Below are 18698 nucleotides of genomic sequence, written 5' to 3'. Positions count from 1 at the left end.
CTGTCTTGTGCTCAGTAAATGCTTCTAGTAAAACTGCATAAGCAAATCAAGCCGAAATCAAATAGTGTCAAGGAAAGGTGGGTAGGGGGTGGTTTTCCAGAATGACAACGGGTTATTATTCTAGGCAGAAGAGACAGCAGACGCAAAGGGAGAAAGACGTTCGGGAGCAGCAGGAAAACTGCTGTGACTGGAGGGAAATGGAACCTCATCTGGCCAGCAGGGGTACTGCTGAAGCATCCGACCCAGAAGTCTCCCAGCTCTCCTCCTCCCCACCTCCCTTCTCCCTCCTGGGTTCCCCTCTCCCGCTCCCTGCTGGCGCCGCCCCCTGGGAAAAGCGTGGGTGGAAACGGAGCCTCGAGCTGTCAACTCACTGCGCCTTCCCAACCGCGCGCGGGTCTGCTGGCGCCGCTTGATGACGTCACGCTCATTGACAGCGTGAGGCGGCGGCCGTGAAGGCTCCTTCCTTGGTTGTGAGTGGTCGGTAAGGGTCTGAGCTGGTCTGCGGCCGGGCCAGGTCGCCTTCCGAGGGTGCAGGGGGGTGGGTGGGGGGGATGTCCTGGAGTTTGCAGCCGGGGCGGGGGGTTCGTTGTCTGCAGTGTCGTGGGGCTGGGGGCGGGGGTTGGAGGCCCAGAAACCTGACTCTGATATCAGGGCTGCGGGTGTGCTGGAGGGGCGCCTGTGCCCAAGCTGGGTGAGAGGCACGTAGTCGGGCACAGGGGTCTGGCGGAAACCTTAGGATCCGGATTGGGGTGAGGATAGTCTGGGGGTGGGGATGGGAGGACCATGCTCACGAGTTTCTCTCCCCCTGTCCCCGCCCGCCTGCTCCCGGTGGTTCACGTGGGCTGCAGGTGCAGCATGTCTAGGCTGGGGGTCTTGGGCGGCGCCCAAGCCGGGTTGGGACTGTTGCTGGGCACCGCCGCGGGCCTTGGATTCCTGTGTGCGCTTTACAGCCAGCGGTGGAAGCGGACTCGGCGCCATGGCCACAGTCAAAGCCTACCTAACTCCCTGGGCTACATGCAGACCTCAGAGCCAGGACGCCAGGGTACGTCCCAGCCGGTCCCCTGAGGCCACGGTAGTGGCTGACGGATGGGCCTAGGGTCCGGGCTGCCTTTAGTAGAGCCGGTGGGACGGGACAACGGAAGGGGTGCCTGACAGTTTCACTTTTCTGTAAAGTTTACTGAAAAGGAAAGCAGTCTTCCTCTTCTGTACTTTTTCTTGTAATCCCAGAAAAGCGTATTGTGAAAAGGCTGTTTAGCTTTTACTCTTAGTTCAGGCTGCAATAGTGCTACGTTTTTTTTTTTTTTTTAAGATTTTATTCATTTATTTGACAGAGAGAGATCACAAGTAGGCAGAGAGAGAGGAGGAAGCAGGCTCCCCGCTGAGGGGCTCCATCCCAAGACCCTGGGATCATGACCCAAGCCGAAGGCAGAGGCTTTAACCCACTGAACCACCCAGGCGCCCCAGTGCTGTATGTTTTAAAGGCACTTGCTTAGTGTTGGGTAAAGGATTTAGTAAGTAGAGAAAAAAGTCCAAAATAAGGCAAAAGGGGAAACTAATCTTAGGGGAATATAAGTCTTGAGGCTTATGTATTAAATTATGTATTAGAATTTGAAGGGAACGTGGAGACTATCCAAGTTTGTTTGTTGTTTGTTTTTTAATCCTTAGGAGAAAATTGAGATTCAAAAAGATTATGTAACTTTACTCAGGGTGTCACAGAGCAGTTAAGTGGTAGGATTGGGCCTGGTCACCTGGTCCTGAACTTGCACAGCATAGTCGTGGGAGTGCATGTTCTGCAATTGAAGCTGAATGTTGTTGGAAGCCAGCCACAGCAGAAATGGGTAGTGCTTTTATTTTGAAAACTTTGACCTTAAGTTGTTTGAGCAAAGCATCTAAGGCTGGTTCAAACCGCTCTCCTCAGGTGTTTGTAATGGAGAAGCATGGAGATCATGTCACCCTATGTTAATTGGGAATGAGTGTTTCTCTGATTACCAAACACTAGATGGATTGGAAAAGTTAGTTTTAGAAGAGTCTTCAAAGGGGTGCCCGGGTGGCTCAGTGGGTTAAAGCCTCTGCCTTGGGCTCAGGTCCTGATCCCAGAGTCCTGGGATCGAGCCCCGCATAGGGCTCTCTGGCTAGCAGGAAGCCTGCTTCCTCCTCTCTCTCTCTGCCTGCCTCTCTGACTACTTGTGATCTCTGTCTGTCAAATAAATAGATAAAATCTTTTTTTAAAAAAAAAAAAGAAGAGTCTTCAAAGAGTTATCCGTGTTGGTTGCAGCTGTTTGTCAACACTTTATAACATGCTGGTAACCTAGTATTGCAAGAGTGCTTGTCTGTCTTTTCCTTGTGGCTTATTTGTAATTTCTTAGCAGTAGGTGTTTGGAGAAAGTGGCGATGTTCCCAGAGATCTTTCTTTCTTCTTAAAAGTTTTTTTTTTTAAGTTTTATTTAAGTAATCTCTGCACCCAACATGGGGCTCAAACTCAATGACCCCAAGATCAGGAATCTCATTCTCTACCAGCCGATTCAGCCGGGTGCCCCCCAGAGCTCTTTCTTGCTCTACATTCCTGAATAGTATCGGGTGTGTGCTGTAATCCAGCCTAGACTCTCACTAGACGTCCTTGAACACATTTATGTTTGCCTGCACTGTGGGTCCTGCCTTCCTGGTTTCTTTACTGTTTTTACATTTTCCAGTCCAATGGCCTTGGGGAGCTGCTATTTTATTAGCGTTTATTGTTGGAATTTACCCAGAGCTCCAATGAGGGCTCAGGAATGGTGTTTTTCCCATGGGGTGTGGGTGGGCTTTTCTCTTAGTAACTGTTCCTTTCTCTTTGCCCTTCTCTGGTGATACTACATGAAGTCCTTGAGAGGATCAGAGTTTCTTTTGCTCTTCTTTGTGAAGTGAAAGCCCAGAATTGGAGCTCCATTTTAGTTTTGCTGTGTGGCTGTTATTGACTGCCTGGTATTTGGGAACTAGATAGACAGGTAAAGGATTTTGTTTTCCTTTTGCAGCGCAGGTGTCCTGCCTTCTAGGTACTGTGTTCTTTTTGTTTTTGTTTGTTTGTTTAAGATTTTATTTATTTGACAGAGATCACAAGTGGGCAGAGAGGCAGGCAGAGACAGAGGAGGAAGCAGGCTTCCTGCTGAGCAGAGAGCCCGATGTGGGGCTCGATCCCAGGACCCTGAGATCTTGGCCTGAGCTGAAGGCAGAGGCTTAACCCACTGAGCCACCCAGGCGACCAGTACTGTGTTCTTGCCAGCATTTTACGTTACCTGCCATGGGGTGCTGTACTGCTAAAGACTCCGGCGTGAAAGCTTCTGTGAACAGAGGGGGCTCTTATGTAGAGACTGGGATCTTGATTTTTTTTTTTTCTTTGAATAGTTACTTGAAGACTTGTTAACAGGACTTAGCTGTGAACATTTACTGTCTGAGTCTCAAGGGTTTTGGTAAACTGAGCTCCAGTGAGAAGCAGGTGTTCTTAAATTCCAGGTCCAAGATCTCTTCCTCACCCTGTCCCCTGAGCGTCACTGTGTGCTGTCCTTCCTTCAGTGAGGCCTTTGCGGGCAGGTCCCGGGGAGGCTGGAGATGCTGCGGTGCTGGCCAGCCTTCCACGAGAAGGGCAGGAGGAGGTGCTGGAGCGCCTGGACTTCGTGCTGACCGGGCTGGCGGCCCTGCGGCGCGAAGTAGAGGAGCTGAGGAGCAGCCTGCAGGGGCTGGCCGGCCAGATCGTTGGGGAGGTCCGGTGAGTGATGCAGCCTTCCATCCCACTGCCCTCGGGCCCTCAGCTGCTCTCAACCCCTGCAGCTTGCTCAGCCGATCTGTGTCCTGGCCTTTGCTGCCGTCTCAGAGGCAGAAGCCAGTTGTATAGCTCCTCACATAACTGGCAGGGAAGCTGTATGATTCGTACCTTGCCTTCTTCCATAAGTTCCATGGTGCTTTTGGGCCCCCCTCCTTTTGGTCTGTTGTAGCCGCTGACATCCTTTGTGCTGACTTAGCTGGGCTGCCCGTGCAGACTGGGCCGGGGGAGCTGTCCTTCTTGTTCTTCTGAGGGTAGAAACCCAGGATTTTCTCTGTGTTTGGCTCTTTACTGAGCAGCATTAGTGAGAGGTTCCTTCGTGGAGGGAAACGACAGGCTGGTTGGGACCTAATGGCACCCTCTCTAAAGGGACCCGCCTTTCAGATCCCACATGGAAGAGAGCCAGAGAGTGGCTCGGCGGCGAAGGTTCCCGTTTGCCCGGGAGAGGAGTGACTCTACTGGGTCCAGCTCTGTCTACTTCACAGCCACCTCAGGAGCCACATTCACAGATGCTGAGAGTGAAGGCGGGTGAGTCCTTTCTCCTGGACGCAGTTGTGACTTCGGCCAGGTGACATTTTGTAAAAGTGCTTTTTATCTATGGAAAATTCACACTGAGCTGCTGTCAGTAATCTTGGGCACAAGGTAAGGATATAAATGAATAAAATAAGGAATAGGTAAAACAAGAAAAACCATCTGCCTTATGTCACCCAGGCAAATGAGATGTTAACAGTGCTTTTTGCTTACATCTGTCATTTTCCCCGGAGTTGGTTTTTTACGTAGCCATAATTTTTATTTTCATGTTTCCTGTAACATTAGTTGAGCATTTGGCTGTGTTATCACAAGAACTTTATAACTGTTGTTTCATGACTTTATTTCCTTCACTCAGTGGCTGAGCCAGGTTTCCAGAGCCCTCTAAGCTCTAACTGTGCTCCCCTCTCCTGGAAGCTCCTCTCTTCCCACATGGGAGGCTTGCTCATGCTCCCTTGCCATCCTCACAGGTGGGAGCTGACTGTCTTGAGTACATGGTAGCCCAGCAGCTCTGGCCATAGGCCTTACTGTGCACCGGGACAGCAGGCAGGAGTCTGGTGGGCACCCTCTAAACGTGCTTAGGCTAAGGGCTTTTTGATTTTAAGTCACTAGTGCCATTTTGAAACTTTGGTCTCAAGGATGGAGTCTGAATGAATTATCTTTGTTGTGGAGCTGCACGCTGTCATTGGCAGCTTCTGCCCTTGTCTGCTGCTAGCTCCTCTGTGAGGTCTCGAGGCTGACCTTTTCCTCCCCAAGAAAAAGATTGGGACAGAAGCACTGGTTCAACTGTGAACATGCATACAGCCATTCAGGGTGATCTTTGCAGCAATGTCCTCCTCCTCCTCCTTCTTCTTCTTCTTTTTTTTTTTTAAGATTTTATTTATTTATTTGACACAGAGAGACAGCGAGAGAAGAACACAAGCAGGGGGAGTGGAGAGGGAGAAGCAGGCCTTCTGCTGAGCAGGGAGCCTGATGCGGGGCTCGATCCCAGGACCCTGGGATTATGACCTGAGCCGAAGGCAGACGCTTTTTTTTTTTTTTTTTTTTTTAAGATTTCATTTATTTATTTGACAGAGCACAAGTAGGCAGAGAGGCAGTCAGGGGAGGGAGGGGAAGCAGACTTCCTGCTGAGCAGAGAGCCCAATGGGGGCTCAATTCCAGGACCCTGAAACCATGCCTGATCTGAAGGCAGAAGCTTAACCCACTGAGCCACCCAGGCGCTCCCCCCCCCCCCCCCCCCCCGCCCAAGGCAGACACTTAACGATTGAGTCACCCAGGTATCCCAGCAATGTCCTTTAGCTGAAACACTTTATGATGATAACTACTGTTTATTTTTCCTCTGGCAGACACCATGCCAAGCACTTTAGAGCCATTTCCTCACCTAATCCTCCCAGGGATCCTAGGGAGTAGGTGCTGCTCTTCCTTTTCTCAGACGGAGACTTGAGGCTCAGCGAGGCTCGATGCCTTGCCCAGAGTTACACAGCTATTAAGTGCAGGCTCAGCGGTGCTCATCCACAGGGGTTAGGGGGTCTGTGATCTATGGCATGGCTTGGTTGTGGGGGCACGGAAAGGCCTTTACAGGAAGACCTAGCCCATGGAGCCCTTGGGAGTTCTTCCCATGGACTGAGGGCTGCCACAGCTCACGGCCCAGGGAAGACCTACCCATGGCAGTATGATCTGTTCAGTACATCTTAAGAAATTTCAGCCTCCTTCTGTTTGGGACAATATACTGCCCTGCCTCTCTCTCCTCATTTGGTTTCCTAGGAAAATGGAGAGTAACAATATGCTCTTTTTCCATATTCCTGCCATTGGGCATCTGTCCTGGGTTTGATTATTGGTTGCCCAGGCACCTCTTGCAACAAGCCATTGTGGTAAGAGCTCTAGTCCTCCCTTTGTGACTACTGTTGTCAGAGTTCTCTGATCCCTGTTACCTACATTGTCAAGGGCAAAAATGGAATTTGTGTTTGGCATATCGGGACTATCTGGACTGAAAAGAAGGACAGAGTAATTGGTAGTGGGCCCTGAGACTTAAGGAGCATTTGTATGCAACCCATTCAAGCAGGTCACTTGGGTGGGAAACTTAAGGTTTGTAGAAGGGTAGAATAGGAGAGGTCACAGCTCTGCCCAAAGTGATGCAGAACTCAGGGCCTTCAGTGATGATTTCAAGAAGTTGTACAAGGGGCGCCTGGGTGACTCAGTTGGTTGAGCGACCAAGTCTGGATTTTGGCTCAGGTCATGATCTCAGGGCGGTGGGATTGAGTCTGGGGTTGGGCTCCCTGCTCAGCGGGGAGTCTGCTCAGATTGTCTCCCTCTCCCTTTGCCCCTCCCTCTGCTTGCTTGTGCACATGCACTCACTCGCTCTTTCTCCCTCTCCAGTAAATAAATCTTAAGAAAGGAAGAAGTTGTACAAAGTTTGGGCAACAGTGAGAGCCAGGGTATTTAACCAGGGAAGCTTATGGGAGCTTCACTGCTTGAGGTGCTCACTGGGGCTGTGAAGGCCCTAAGGAGAAGGACAGGCTTATCAGCCACCTGATGGGATGAGAGGAAAGGTGCTTTCTTAATTACTAGCAGACTCAGCCCATGACTGATCTGGAGGCATGTAGAAGCTGCTGGTGTGGTACATGGTGCAAGACTCCGGTTTAGCTGGTGCTCTCTGGGGGCAGTGCCCGTGGTGAAAAATTCTTTTTGTCATGGTCACTGCCATATAGGTCAAGGGGGAATTTGGGGAGGAGACCAAACTCTGGAATGGCTTTGAACTTGTGGGAGTGCTTCTTTGAGGGATGAAATGCTAAGAATATTGAATAGCCTACTCCACTGAAAGCTGTATTCCCTTTTCTTCCTCATAAAATAGCAACTTTGAGCTCCCAGGGGACTGACTGAATATGGCAGAGGCAGAGTCACTGTGTGGGTCCACAGGTTTGTTCCCTGAATATTGTACCAAACATAACTTTACTTCTCTCCTGGTCAAAACCCAGCTTGCCCTCAAACACCAGCTCCTCCAGCAAGCCTTCCCAGGCATCCCAGCCAAAAAGATTGCCTGCAAACTCACTGCTACTCCTTCTTGGGCATTTATTACCTTGTTTAGGTTGGTCTTATCTTCCCCACCACTGAGGGTCTCCCATGCCTGGTTGTCTTTGAATGCTTTAGCTCAGCCCCTCTAATGGGGCTTAGGAGGAGTCAAAAGAAGGAAACTTAATTATCGGAAGGGGATAAGTGTGTAACTGAGTCCTTGATCACTGACTTGTGGGCTCTCTTCAGGGGGTAGAGTGGGGCGTCTCTGACCTCCTTGCTCTGAAGGAGACATGGATTCTCTACTGTATGTGGGAACAGTGTGTCCCACCCAAGGATACAGCTCCGAAGAGCCTTTTTAGAGGTCCCTGCCAGTCCCTGGCAGGTGTCAAAAGCCACAAGGCACATTAAACAAAAGGGACCATCCTTGCTCTGATGGGTTTCTCCACGGGCTGGACTGGTGGTCTGACATGTGGGAGAGCATGATGTGAACATAGGGTCACAGCCCATGTTGCTGTGGAAGGCCTGGAAGCTCATGGGACTGATGTCTGTGCTCAGGCAGCAGGTGTCTGGCTGCCCACTGCATGGCAGCCAGCGGGGTGTAGGTTTATGGCAGAGCTCCCTGAAGTGGGGCTGAGGTGCCAAAAAGTCCTCCTCACTGTTCAGCCTCACTGGCTCCACCAGCTCTTACTCTGTGGGTGGCAGCGGAGTCCCTCCTGATCACTCCCATTCCTCAGCCACGTGAGCTCCCTGGAGAGACTCTGCTGATTGCTATGCACTAGAAGCGATCAGAGCAAGGGTCCCTCCCCGGGAGACTCCTGATTTGAACTCCTCATTGGAGGGAGTTCAGCAGGCAGTGGTGTCTCCCTCTCTTTCTAACAATAGGGTACAAGACTCTGTCTCCTTACCCTAGATTAACCCATTTATCCATCAAGCCTTTGGTCTGGCTGGGCTGAGTAGAGGCACTGGTAGACTCTGATTTGATTTTCTCATTTGGACAGGTGTTATTGTCCAAGGCTTCAGAATTGGTTGGGAGTCTGTCTAGGCTGCCTCTGTATGGTCTTGTTCATCACTACTCAGGTTGGTTGTAAAACCTCTGCCACTTTTCCTGTGCCTCTAATTTCTAATGTTTCTAGTGCCCGTTGCTAGAGGGGAAGGAACTTGGATAACATCCTAAAAAGCAAGGTGTAGCTAAGGTCAATACCTTACAGGATCCTGGAGCCCTTTTTTAGATGAGTCTGGAAGCTCCTCTGTGAAGCAGCGGCACAGACTGGGAACTCGGTCTGTTTGCTTACTTGGTACCTTCTGGATGGAGCCCACCTCCTTGTTGTGTGTGGCTTTCTGGCCTACCACTTGCAGCCAGACTTGATGCTGTCTTGCCGTCTTTGTAGGTGCCTTTCTCATCTCTCCTTCAGGTCTGTTTTGCGCCAGCTCAGTATCCTGTCCCTGTCTTTCATTCTAGGATGGAGGGAGGCATATCCCTAAGTGACCCTAAGATCTTTCCTGTGCTTCAGAACCTTCTGGCTCTGATAGAAGCTGCTTTTCCTTCACTCACGTCTGGAGGCTTCTCTGGTGTCTGCTTCTGGCCCCTGGAAGTCTGACATTGTTCTGTGCTCAGTTTTTGTCTGATTCAGTTGGCAGTTAGGGAGAACACCCTAATGAGCCGCCGTTGGCTGGGTTTCTGTTGGCTGAGATCCAACAGAAACGTGGCCTCCCCTTCAGTAAGTGCATCAAGGTAGGGGGTTCCAGGGAGACGCCTGCCTGGCTTGTGGCGGCCCCAGAGAAACCTTCGCAGGAACTTCTGTTTGCATCTTCCTCCTCTCCTGATTCCAGCTGCAAAGCGGCCTTTCCCCACCCCAGCAAGTTCCTAAGGTTTCCAAGGGCTTGTGGTTTATGTTTGGTTGCTGACTTAGGACAGAGGTGTACCGAGAATTGTGAAAGAAGATGTAGATATTTGGGCTGCCCATGGCCTTGGAGGCTGGCACCCACCCATGTTGTTTCTGGCGGTGCTTTTGGCTGATAAGGCAAAAATGACCGACACACCCTTAGCCTGGTGAGCCACCCAGCTCAGGGGATCAGCTCCACCTACACAATGGTTTTTATCTTAAGTATTTCTTTCTTTTTTACTTAAAAGAATATATGCTCACTAAAGCAATCATACGTAATGTTAAAAAGTAGAAAAACTTCCTTTAATTCTTCCATCATGAGATCTACTAGCAACATTTTGGTAAATTTCTTTCTAGGCGTCTTTCTAGCCTTTTCTTTTTTCTGATTATCTGGCCAACTTGATAGCTTGGGGGGGGCGGGGGGGTCGTCTCATATTGGCCCCTGACTGCCCCAGTGCCCCCAGCTGGTCACCTTCCCTCCGGGATCATTTTGCCAATCTGTGGTTCCCATAGGAAGCTTTCTCTGCCCCTATGTGGTAGAAATGGTTTTTACTTGGTGCTCCGGACAGCAGGAGTCCCTCTTTGTGGGTGGGAGATAGCCCTAGAGCTCTGAGGCTAAATAATCTCCCTTGGAGTTCCTGTGTGCCTCAGTGGGTTAAGCCTCTGCCTTCGGCTCAGGTCATGATCTCAGGGTCCTGGGATCAAGCCCCGCATCAGGCTCTCTGCTCAGTGGGGAGCCTGCTCCCCCCACCCTGCCTGCCTGTCAAATAAATAAAATCTTTAAAAAAAAAAAAAAAAGAGTTTCCCTTGACCCTGTCACTTCTGTTTCTCTGCCCCAGTTACACCACAGCCAATGCCGAGTCTGACTATGAGCGGGACTCTGACAGAGAAAGTGATGATGGGGAAGATGAAGTGAGCTGTGAGACTGTGAAGATCGGGAGAAGGGACTCTCTGGACCTGGAGCTGGAGGTGGCGTCAGGCCCGGTGGCTGGAGCCCTGGACACTGCAGGCTTCCTGGGCCTGGAGGATGTGCTGCCCCTCCTGCAGCAGGCGGATGAGCTGCACCAGGGTGGCAAACAGGACAGGCGGGAGGGCTTCCAGCTGCTGCTCAACAACAAGCTGGCGGTAAGGCTCCGGCGTCCTGCCTGCCCGCACTGGCCCCACAAGCCCTGGGAGTGGGGGAAGGCTGGTGTCACTTACAAGCCTGCCAGAGGCCAAAGGAAGGGAAAGGGGGGGGGGTGAGCTGGCTGCTTCTGCACGCATCCCCCAGGCTTGCACGTCCTGTGGGCCTGGGTGTACCGCCTGCCCCGAGCCGCCTCCCCATAGCCCTCTGCCTCCTGGAGAGCTGTTGCAAAAGAGCTCTACCACTCACAGTGGAGAGAAGTGTGGAAAGAACTGGAATATTTTTTTCCTCTTCTATTTCCCTTGTGGCAGAGCCTAAGCTGCTTGCCCTACTTGAAGTTTCCATCACGAGTGACAAGTGTGGAGGTCACTCAACCACAGTTCCCTTCTCTGGTTCACTGCCAGGATTCATGCTCACCCAGGTATAAATGTCCCAGAGTTAGAATGTTTCCTTTTCTTGGGAAATGTGAGAATTCACATTTTTCATTGTGTCAGCCAGACTCATTGTGTCGCATTTCATGTTGGAGTTGAGCTTTGCTCCTCACAGTGTGCCCTCACTCGGAGGCTTCTGCAAGCTACTGGGCAGAGATGATGGATCATGGGTTAGCTAACTGCGGGTGGGGGCGTGTGGGGGCGGAGGGCTGTGCATAAGGCTGGCCTGACGTCCGTGTATAACACACTAGCTTGCAAACTAAAACCTAGGGCTTGGGTAGAAGGCCAGAGCCCCAGTTCTCTGCAGCTGAAGAAGAGGGGTCTCATCCCTCCCTCTCTGTTTGGTCTACAGTATGGAAGCCGGCAGGACTTTCTCTGGCGCCTGGCCCGGGCCTATAGTGACATGTGTGAGCTCACTGAAGAGGTGAGCGAGAAGAAGTCATATGCCCTAAATGGTAAGTGCTGACAGATTCCTGATGGGAAGGTGACTGATTCTGGGGCTGAGCTGGCCCATCTGTTTGGGGCTCAGGGGAACCACCAAGATAATAGGCTGTCAGGGTAGTGGTGGCTCAGTTATTCACTGGGGACAAACTCAGGTTCCCAGGGACTTCTGCTTCCTTTTTGAGACAGTGGTCACTGCTTCCCTGCACATTGTGATTAATACCGGTGCAAATGTTTTTAGGGGTAGCTGTAGCATACTTGGATAATTGTTCTCACTCCCCACCTGCAGGAGAGGGCAAAGCCTGTTTTCTTAATCTGAAGGGTTTTTTTTTTTTTTTTTTTGCTGCTGCTTAGGAATCTGGTTTAAGGTACAGAGCCTGTGAGGCAGGTGTTCTCTGAGAATATCAGCAGACTATGTTTGCTGAGAGCCTGTGAGCAGCAGTTTGGAAGAATGCTGCTAGCTTAGGAGTCCTTGGGATCTACTTAAAAACTCTGTTGCTAAAGTCTGTATCCTGGTGGATAGGGTGCGTATGAATGATGCCAAGCTCAGGGCTTGTCCCTATCTGTCATGTCACTGAGAATCCTGGGACTTTGAAAAATGACTGGTTTTGTGGGGAAGATGGGTCCTGCCTACCCACACACAAGTCGGGTACTGTCAGTGGGCTTCTAGGTCTTGTGGTTCAGTTAGATACCTAAAGTTGACTTTCCAAAGTGGGTATGTCTACCTCCTCACTTAGAAACATCGAATCTTTGCTAATGTAGAATCTGACAATACCTCAAGGTCATTGTTTCTAGCATTTGTAGAATTGTCAATATAGAAAGAACAGGTCAGTTGAGTTGAATGTTTATTGAGGCAGATCATCAGAAAAATCTCCAGGTTTTAACAGAAGGTGCTTAATTACTTTTTGCTTCTTTGTTTTCAAAAGTTTCTGTGTTCCCTCCTAAATTTGAGGTAAGGATTCTGATAAGCTTTTGGGCTGATATTTGGACTCCTTGGTACCAACAAGAATCTTTCCTTTCCTTTTGATTGTTGATCTTTTTTTTTTGCCCCCTAAAGATTTTATTTATTTTAGAGAGCATGAGCAGGGTTGTGGGGGGGTGGGGAGGAGAGAGGGAAATGTAGAGTCCAGCATGGGACTTGATCCTCACCACCCTGAGATCATGAGCCAAAAACCAAGAGTTGGAGCTTAACCCCAGCACCCCCATTGAGCATTGCTTCTTAGTACAGTGGCCAGCATGAAACCTAAAGGTGGAGGTAGAGTGATGGTTAGAGCAGCCATTGTCAATGCTCTGGTCTGATCTGCAGAGCTTGGACCCCCTGTGCAAGTCTGCTGCTGCTGAACGACAGATGGAGCAGCCTTGGAGGCCCTAGAATTTGGCTTTTTAGGACCATCCTTCATGGTCCTTTCCATTTTGTTCTATCTCTAAAAGTTGGAGCACCAAGAGGCAGCCATTCTGTGGGATCTTATGTGGTATCTTTTTACTCCTCTGTCTAGCTTGGCAGGAAAGAATGCTCAGCTCTTATTTTCTAGTAAGATAGTGCTTTGAAGTGGGCAGAGAAAAAAATCCGCTGAGAGACAGTGTCCCTCACTGATGGGGCCATACAGAGTCATTGTTTAAAAAGGGGAGGTTAAGCTGCAGGGGGTGGAGAGGGGGTTGGGGGTGGCGTTTCTCATCAGCCAACTTAAAAATGTATTTGTCGGATATACAACATCTTACCATCATCACTATCATTTGAACATGAAGAAACCTTTCACATCAGCCAGCCTATCACCTCAACCCATTACTTTTGCCCCATCTTCTCCACATTCCCTTTGAAGTGCTCTCCATTTTAATCAAAGGAGAAATCCCATTTGGCAGTATGTTCTTTTCTCCAGTATTGTAGGCATGATGTTCCTCAGCTAGAAGGCTCCAGACTACGTGACCGCATAGATCATCTTTGTCAAGAGCTTTCATGTGTTTAGGCCTTGATTTGTCAGTCTTGGTGCTTAGAAAATTAAATGAATGTCATTTCTGGTCAGACATTTGGCTCTGGTGAGGAGTTTTGGCATAGAGATGTGATTGTTTTTAGATCACAGTCTTCTGAGAATTTGATCAAAAGGCAAGGTAGACCCTCTCCCTCAATAAAATACATATGTACCTAAATTTTTATACAACTTCAGAGGAATTCATGGACACCCTAAAGCATGCCTACACCCCCTAGGACAAGGTCTCTTTGGGACAGTTTGATTGCCATTGGGTTTTGTTTTTTTTAAAGATTTTGTGTATTTATTTGAACGAAATCACAAGTAGGGCAGAGAGGCAGGCAGAGAGAGGAGGAAGCAGGCTCCCTGCTAAGCAGAGAGCCCGATGCGGGGCTCGATCCCAGGACCCTGGGATCATGACCTGAGCTGAAGGCAGGGGCTTTCACCCACTGAGCCACCCAGACGCCCCAACCATTGGGTTCTTTTATATTTAAAATACTTTGAGGGGCACCTGGGTGGCTCAGTTGTTAAGCATCTGCCTTAGGCTCAGGTCATGATCCCAGGGTCCTGGGTTCAAGCCCCACATAGGGCTCCCTACTTGGCGGGAAGCCTGCTTCTCCCTCTCCCACTCCCCAGGCTTCTGTTCCCTCTCTTGCAGTCTCTCTCTTTCAAAAAAAAATAAATGAAATCTTGGGGTGCCTGGGTGGCTCAGTGGGTTGAGCCTCTGCCTTCGGCTTGGGTCATGATCTCAGGGTCCTAGGATCGAGCTAGGCTCTCTGCTCGGCGGGGAGCCTGCTTCCTTTCCTCTCTCTCTGCCTGCCTCTCTGCCTACTTGTGATCTCTCTGTCAAATAAGTAAATAAAATCTTTAAAAAAAAAAATCTTAAAATGCTTTGAGGAAAAAAAAATTTTAAATGCTTTGAGGGGTGCCTAGGTGGCTCAGTCAGGTCAGTGTTGGACTCTTGGTCTTTGGCTCAAGTCATGACCTCAGGGTTGTGAGGTCGAGCTCCACATGGGGCTCTGTGCTCAGAACGGAGTCTGCTTGAGGTTCTCTCTCCCAGCCCCCAGTGCTTATACACGATCTCTTAAACAAAAAAAACCCCTAAACCCCAACAACTTTGAACACATCAGGTGGGTGCTATAAAAAGAAAGTAATTGGGCAGCTGACGACAGAGATAGGGAAAAGAATGAGGTAAAGCAGAAGTTATCCCTGGGAAGCTATTTGCAGCTTTTCATTCTGCTCAAATTCAAAATTATTCCAAACAAGTCCAGGTTGGGTAGGGATTGGTAAGGGCTAGAGCAGTCATTCTTGCCACAGCCCCTCATGTCGAAGTCTGCATGGGAGCCCTTATGAACTCTGAATCACCTTTGTCCCTACAGGAAAAGAAGAAGCGGAGGCTGCCCTGGAGAAGGGGGATGAGAATGCTGAATGTCACCAGTGGTAAGAAACCCCTGCAGAGTCCTGGAAAGAGCTAGCATGAGCTACAGTGGAAGAGGGCCATTTCTCTCCCTGAGGAAACAGGAGAGGGAGTTCTGGCCTTTATTATCATACGGCTGGGCCTAATCCAAACCAGGGACCCAGGGGAGTTTTCTTTGGAAAGTGCTCTGGGAATGAGGCAAGGGGTAATTCGAAGATTTGTTGTTGTTGGGGCTTAGAGAAATGCGTAGCTTTTTAAGAGTCATCCTTGCTACAAAATGTGTGGGTTCTTTGCTCTTCAGGGAGGGTGGCTCCCGTGTCTTGCACAAGCTCTTTTTTCCCCTAACTGCAGTCCCTGGCTGGTGGTAGACTTCGGCTTCTTTGCTTGGCTTGCATGAGTTAAAATGAATGTGAGCTCAACCCCAGAAGTTTAGTTTATTACCTTACAAAAACATCAGCCCTGCTCTTGTCTCATGAGAGGCAAAGTTCTGCCAGCTTCCATCGGTTAAGGCCAACTCGTGTCCTAGGGCCTGGTTCCAGCACCTCAGTTTTATTGAAAATTTCCTTCTCACCTCTCCTTTGCTTTCCATATTTCTGTCCTAAGATTGTCTCTGCAAGAGCTCTTCTCAGAGGCCAGGTCATTGCCACCTCTCTGGATTTCCTTGGGGCTCCTGGACGCCCAAGGATGGAAACTGGTCTTACACTTTATTCTTGAGGAGTGGCTTTTTGGAGGCAATACAGAAACGAGCCTCTAGAAGTGTTAGATACAAATCCCACCCTGCCGCCCCAGTATTTATTGAATATATGAAAAAGCACCTTGGGTCTCTAGACACTCATTTATTGTCAGCTGTGCTTCTAGAAACAATGCTGGGGGCGGATAGGGTAGTGAGGCCTTTGTTTTTGAAGACAGAAGATGGGAAGCTGGGGGTTTTGTTCCCCATGGAAGGAAGGATGTGGACTTTCTTCCTCTGCTTCTCTTGGTTCCCAAATTAACATTAGAATTTTGTAGAGTATCCCACCCCAGTTTGTCCTGGAGTATAGCTTCCCAAGGACATGCCTGTATGCTTTTAAAGCCAATGAGACCTTTTAGTGTCTGCTCCGGAGATAAGAACCAATGTACTTAGGTCCCTTACATTTTGATGCTGATTATTAGAGATCTGCTTTTTAAGTTTTTATGACCCCAAATGGTTATACTCATTATAGGGGGAAATTTGTGGAGACTTGGACTGAGACACTGCCTAAATGTTAAGTATGAGAAGTTGACTGGTGGACCCCACTTTTTTGTACCTAGCATACTTTGGAGAATTGTGAGCCTACCAGTATTTGCCAAAGAATGTGAACTAGGACCACAGATCTGTGAAAAGAGGAATTTTGTAGACAGAGATGCTGTTTTCAGCTTTACTTGAGGGGTTGGGGGCAGTGGATGGGAAGCCCATTCCTTGTCCCCGAGCTTGCTGCGGCTTTCCCCCTTAGGTACGCGGTGCTCTGTGGTCAGCTGGCTGAGCATGAGAGCATCCAGAGGCGCATCCAGAGTGGCTTTAGCTTCAAGGTGAGGAAAGGCTTCTCTTCCTTCCCTGGTGCTGCTCTAGTCCAGATTCCCTGCTCTTCCCTTCCTCCTTGCAAAGCTTGTTCCTACAGTCTCTATGACTTGTTCTTCTTCCTTTAGCAACTCTGATGTCAATTTATATTTACATTTTTCCCCTCAGGAGCATGTGGACAAAGCCATCGCTCTCCAGCCAGAAAACCCTATGGCTCACTTTCTCCTCGGCAGGTGGTGCTACCAGGTAAGCTGCCTTCTGGGGCACCTGGGTGGCTCAGGTGGTTGAACTCCCTACTCTCGGTTTTGGCTTAGGTTGTGATCTCAGGGTCATGAGACTGAGCCTGTGTCAGGCTCCAAGCTCAGCAGGGAATCTGCTTGAGAGTCTCTTTCCCCCTGCCCCCTGCCCTCCTCAGCTTTCTCTCTCAAAAACAAAACAAACCACCTTTTTTAAATTCACACTTGATCTTTTGGTGGCAGGTCTCTCACCTGAGCTGGCTAGAAAAAAAAACTGCTGCAGCTTTGTTTGAAAGCCCTCTCAGCGCCACTGTGCAGGATGCCCTCCAAAGCTTCCTGAAGGTATTGGGAAAGAAGGGAGGGATTTCTGGTAGGTTGCAATTTTAGGCTTGCCTGTTGAAGGAGAAAGAACCACTTGGACAACTTATAAAGATAGAGTTCCCCAGGCCAGGACTGGTAAAGCTCTATTTAATAAACTTCAGCCTGACTTGAATTTGGTAATTCCCTTACTGAAATGCCTTGTTTCCTTTTCTAGGCTGAAGAACTACAGCCAGGATTTTCTAAAGCAGGGAGGGTATATATTTCCAAGGTAAACTCACCTGCTGTTTTCAACGTTGATGAAATTACATATTGATATATAATGGGAAGTCCTGAAAGTTCAGTCTCCTGGTGGCGTTTCTCCCAGGTTTTCACTGTTGTCTCTTCTCAGTGCTACAGAGAACTAGGAAAAAACTCTGAAGCTAGACAATGGATGAAGTTAGCCCTGGAGCTGCCAGATGTCACCAATGAGGTAATACTTTGAAGAGCTTCTTTAATACTGGGTTCCATTATTGAATCATTTGAACTTTTCCAGGGAAGAAAATCTTCCCTTGAGGTTTTATTTTCCCTATAAAAGAGAGTTTACGCTTTTGCATGTAGTCATCTTTGTATATATCTCATATTGGGGAGGAGGCAGATTTCATAGGCTGCAGGCTATCCTGGGAAGGTTGGTTAAAGACTGATAACAGAGCTCAGAAGGGAAGTTATCAGTGGTTTGGGAGTTGGCTTAGATTTTTGAGGCCTAGTCTTTCTTGTCTCCCTAGGATTCGGCTTTCCAGAAGGACTTGGAAGAATTGGAAATAATTTTAAGAGAATAATTGCATTTCAGTGGCCTTCATGACTTGAGGGAAACTGCCCTGTTTAGATCATCAGGAATCTAAGACTGCTTAAGTGATGGTCCTGACTCCTGGGTCTGACTGGTATCCATAACCATTCCCCAGTTTCTTTCCCACTGCCCACTGGTTAATTTATTCTAATCCCTTATTTTATCTGAAATTGGGGAAGTACTTAAGGCCTGGATTTCTGTAGTTGTCTTAAGTGAATTCTTGAAAAATCAAGAGTAATATATATATATGTATAGCACTGATGGCTGCCTTCAGCCTACTGATGAGGTGGGTGAACTTCAAAGAGCTATAAGAACAAAACATACCCTATCAGGGTAAAAGGAAAGGTCAGGGCAGCCCATGGATATTGCCCTCTTCTTATCTATCATGTGGATTCTAACTGTATACCTGGGCTGAGGAGCTGGACCACTTCACTTCCAGAGTCCTGGCAGCTTTTGGAAGGACACCAGTGCATAAGGCTTATGAGACTATGAAACAATGATCTTAGGAGTTGCCTGGAATATATTTTGGTATAAACCCGAAATAAACCAAACTTGACTATATTCCCCTATGTTTGCCATCTGTTCCTTTCTTGCTTGACATTTCCATAATTGTTTTCTACTACTGAAACTACTGCAGACAAACAGAAAAATAGCACCAAAAAGTTTAAAACCTATTTTCAATGGAAATTTTAGTTATGTACAACACAGAGAGCTTCTTTAAGCCTAACAAGGCCTATTCCAACTATTTTACTCTTAGGGCCAACGGCACAAAGCATTATCTCACCTGATAAACTAACTCACCTACAACAATAATTGAGGTTAAGTTTATAGGACTGAAGGACTGACATGCTTTTATATAAGAACCAAGCTTCCATTCCAGATTCTGTCACCCTGGCTTACTCTACCATCCCAGGTTTGTTATGTGGTATAGAAATGAAAGACAAGACTGGAGAGGTACTCCATTCTTTAAACAAAGTTGCATTAAATTGACTGTCTTCCTATCTCCCTAAATACAGTAGGATCAACACAGCAACAGCAGAGATTTTCTGTGCCTTTCCTCCCAGTACTAGCTGCCAGGCCCTCTGACATTCAAAGAGCTGGCTAAAAGCCATCCTGAGTATAAGTCTGAAAGAGAAGAGGAGGACGATCTCAAATCCCTAAAGTAGAATAATCCAGACAATTATCAGGG

At 48.6% G+C, this 18698-nt stretch overlaps 1 protein-coding gene across 4 annotated transcripts; it reads left to right on the top strand.

The window, feature by feature from the left end:
* The first annotated feature begins 411 nt into the window (after positions 1-411).
* On the top strand, positions 412-18077 carry RMDN3 (regulator of microtubule dynamics 3). 4 transcript variants are annotated; one of them, XM_080809580.1, is made up of 13 exons: positions 412-481; positions 849-1042; positions 3547-3739; positions 4178-4321; positions 10056-10341; positions 11123-11225; positions 14555-14615; positions 16065-16140; positions 16298-16375; positions 16609-16707; positions 16901-16954; positions 17075-17155; positions 17448-18077. In XM_080809580.1, the coding sequence occupies exons 2-13, from the start codon at positions 856-858 to the stop codon at positions 17499-17501; spliced, it is 1416 nt and encodes a 471-aa protein (XP_080665706.1). In that variant the 5' UTR covers positions 412-481; positions 849-855; the 3' UTR covers positions 17502-18077. The 4 variants fall into 4 exon arrangements, with proteins under 4 accessions (XP_080665706.1, XP_080665707.1, XP_080665708.1 ...); XM_080809581.1 differs by having other exon boundaries at positions 427-470; XM_080809582.1 differs by having other exon boundaries at positions 433-481; positions 3565-3739.
* Positions 18078-18698: the final 621 nt, after the last annotated feature.

The sequence above is a fragment of the Martes martes genome, assembly GCF_963455335.1.
Source record: "Martes martes genome assembly, chromosome: 7".
Taxonomy (NCBI): Eukaryota; Metazoa; Chordata; class Mammalia; order Carnivora; family Mustelidae; genus Martes; species Martes martes.
Note: the sequence above shows the minus strand (reverse complement) of the source record. Positions and strands in the feature narration are given on the sequence as shown.

Coding starts and splice junctions, on each gene's coding strand:
- RMDN3 (XM_080809579.1), top strand. CDS start 856: ATGTCTAGGCTGGGGGTCTTGGGCGGCGCCCAAGCCGGGTTGGGACTG. Junction 11,226..14,554: donor GAAGTCATATGCCCTAAATG/GTAAGTGCTGAC, acceptor TTGTCCCTACAG/GAAAAGAAGAAGCGGAGGCT. Junction 16,708..16,900: donor CCCTCCAAAGCTTCCTGAAG/GTATTGGGAAAG, acceptor TTCCTTTTCTAG/GCTGAAGAACTACAGCCAGG.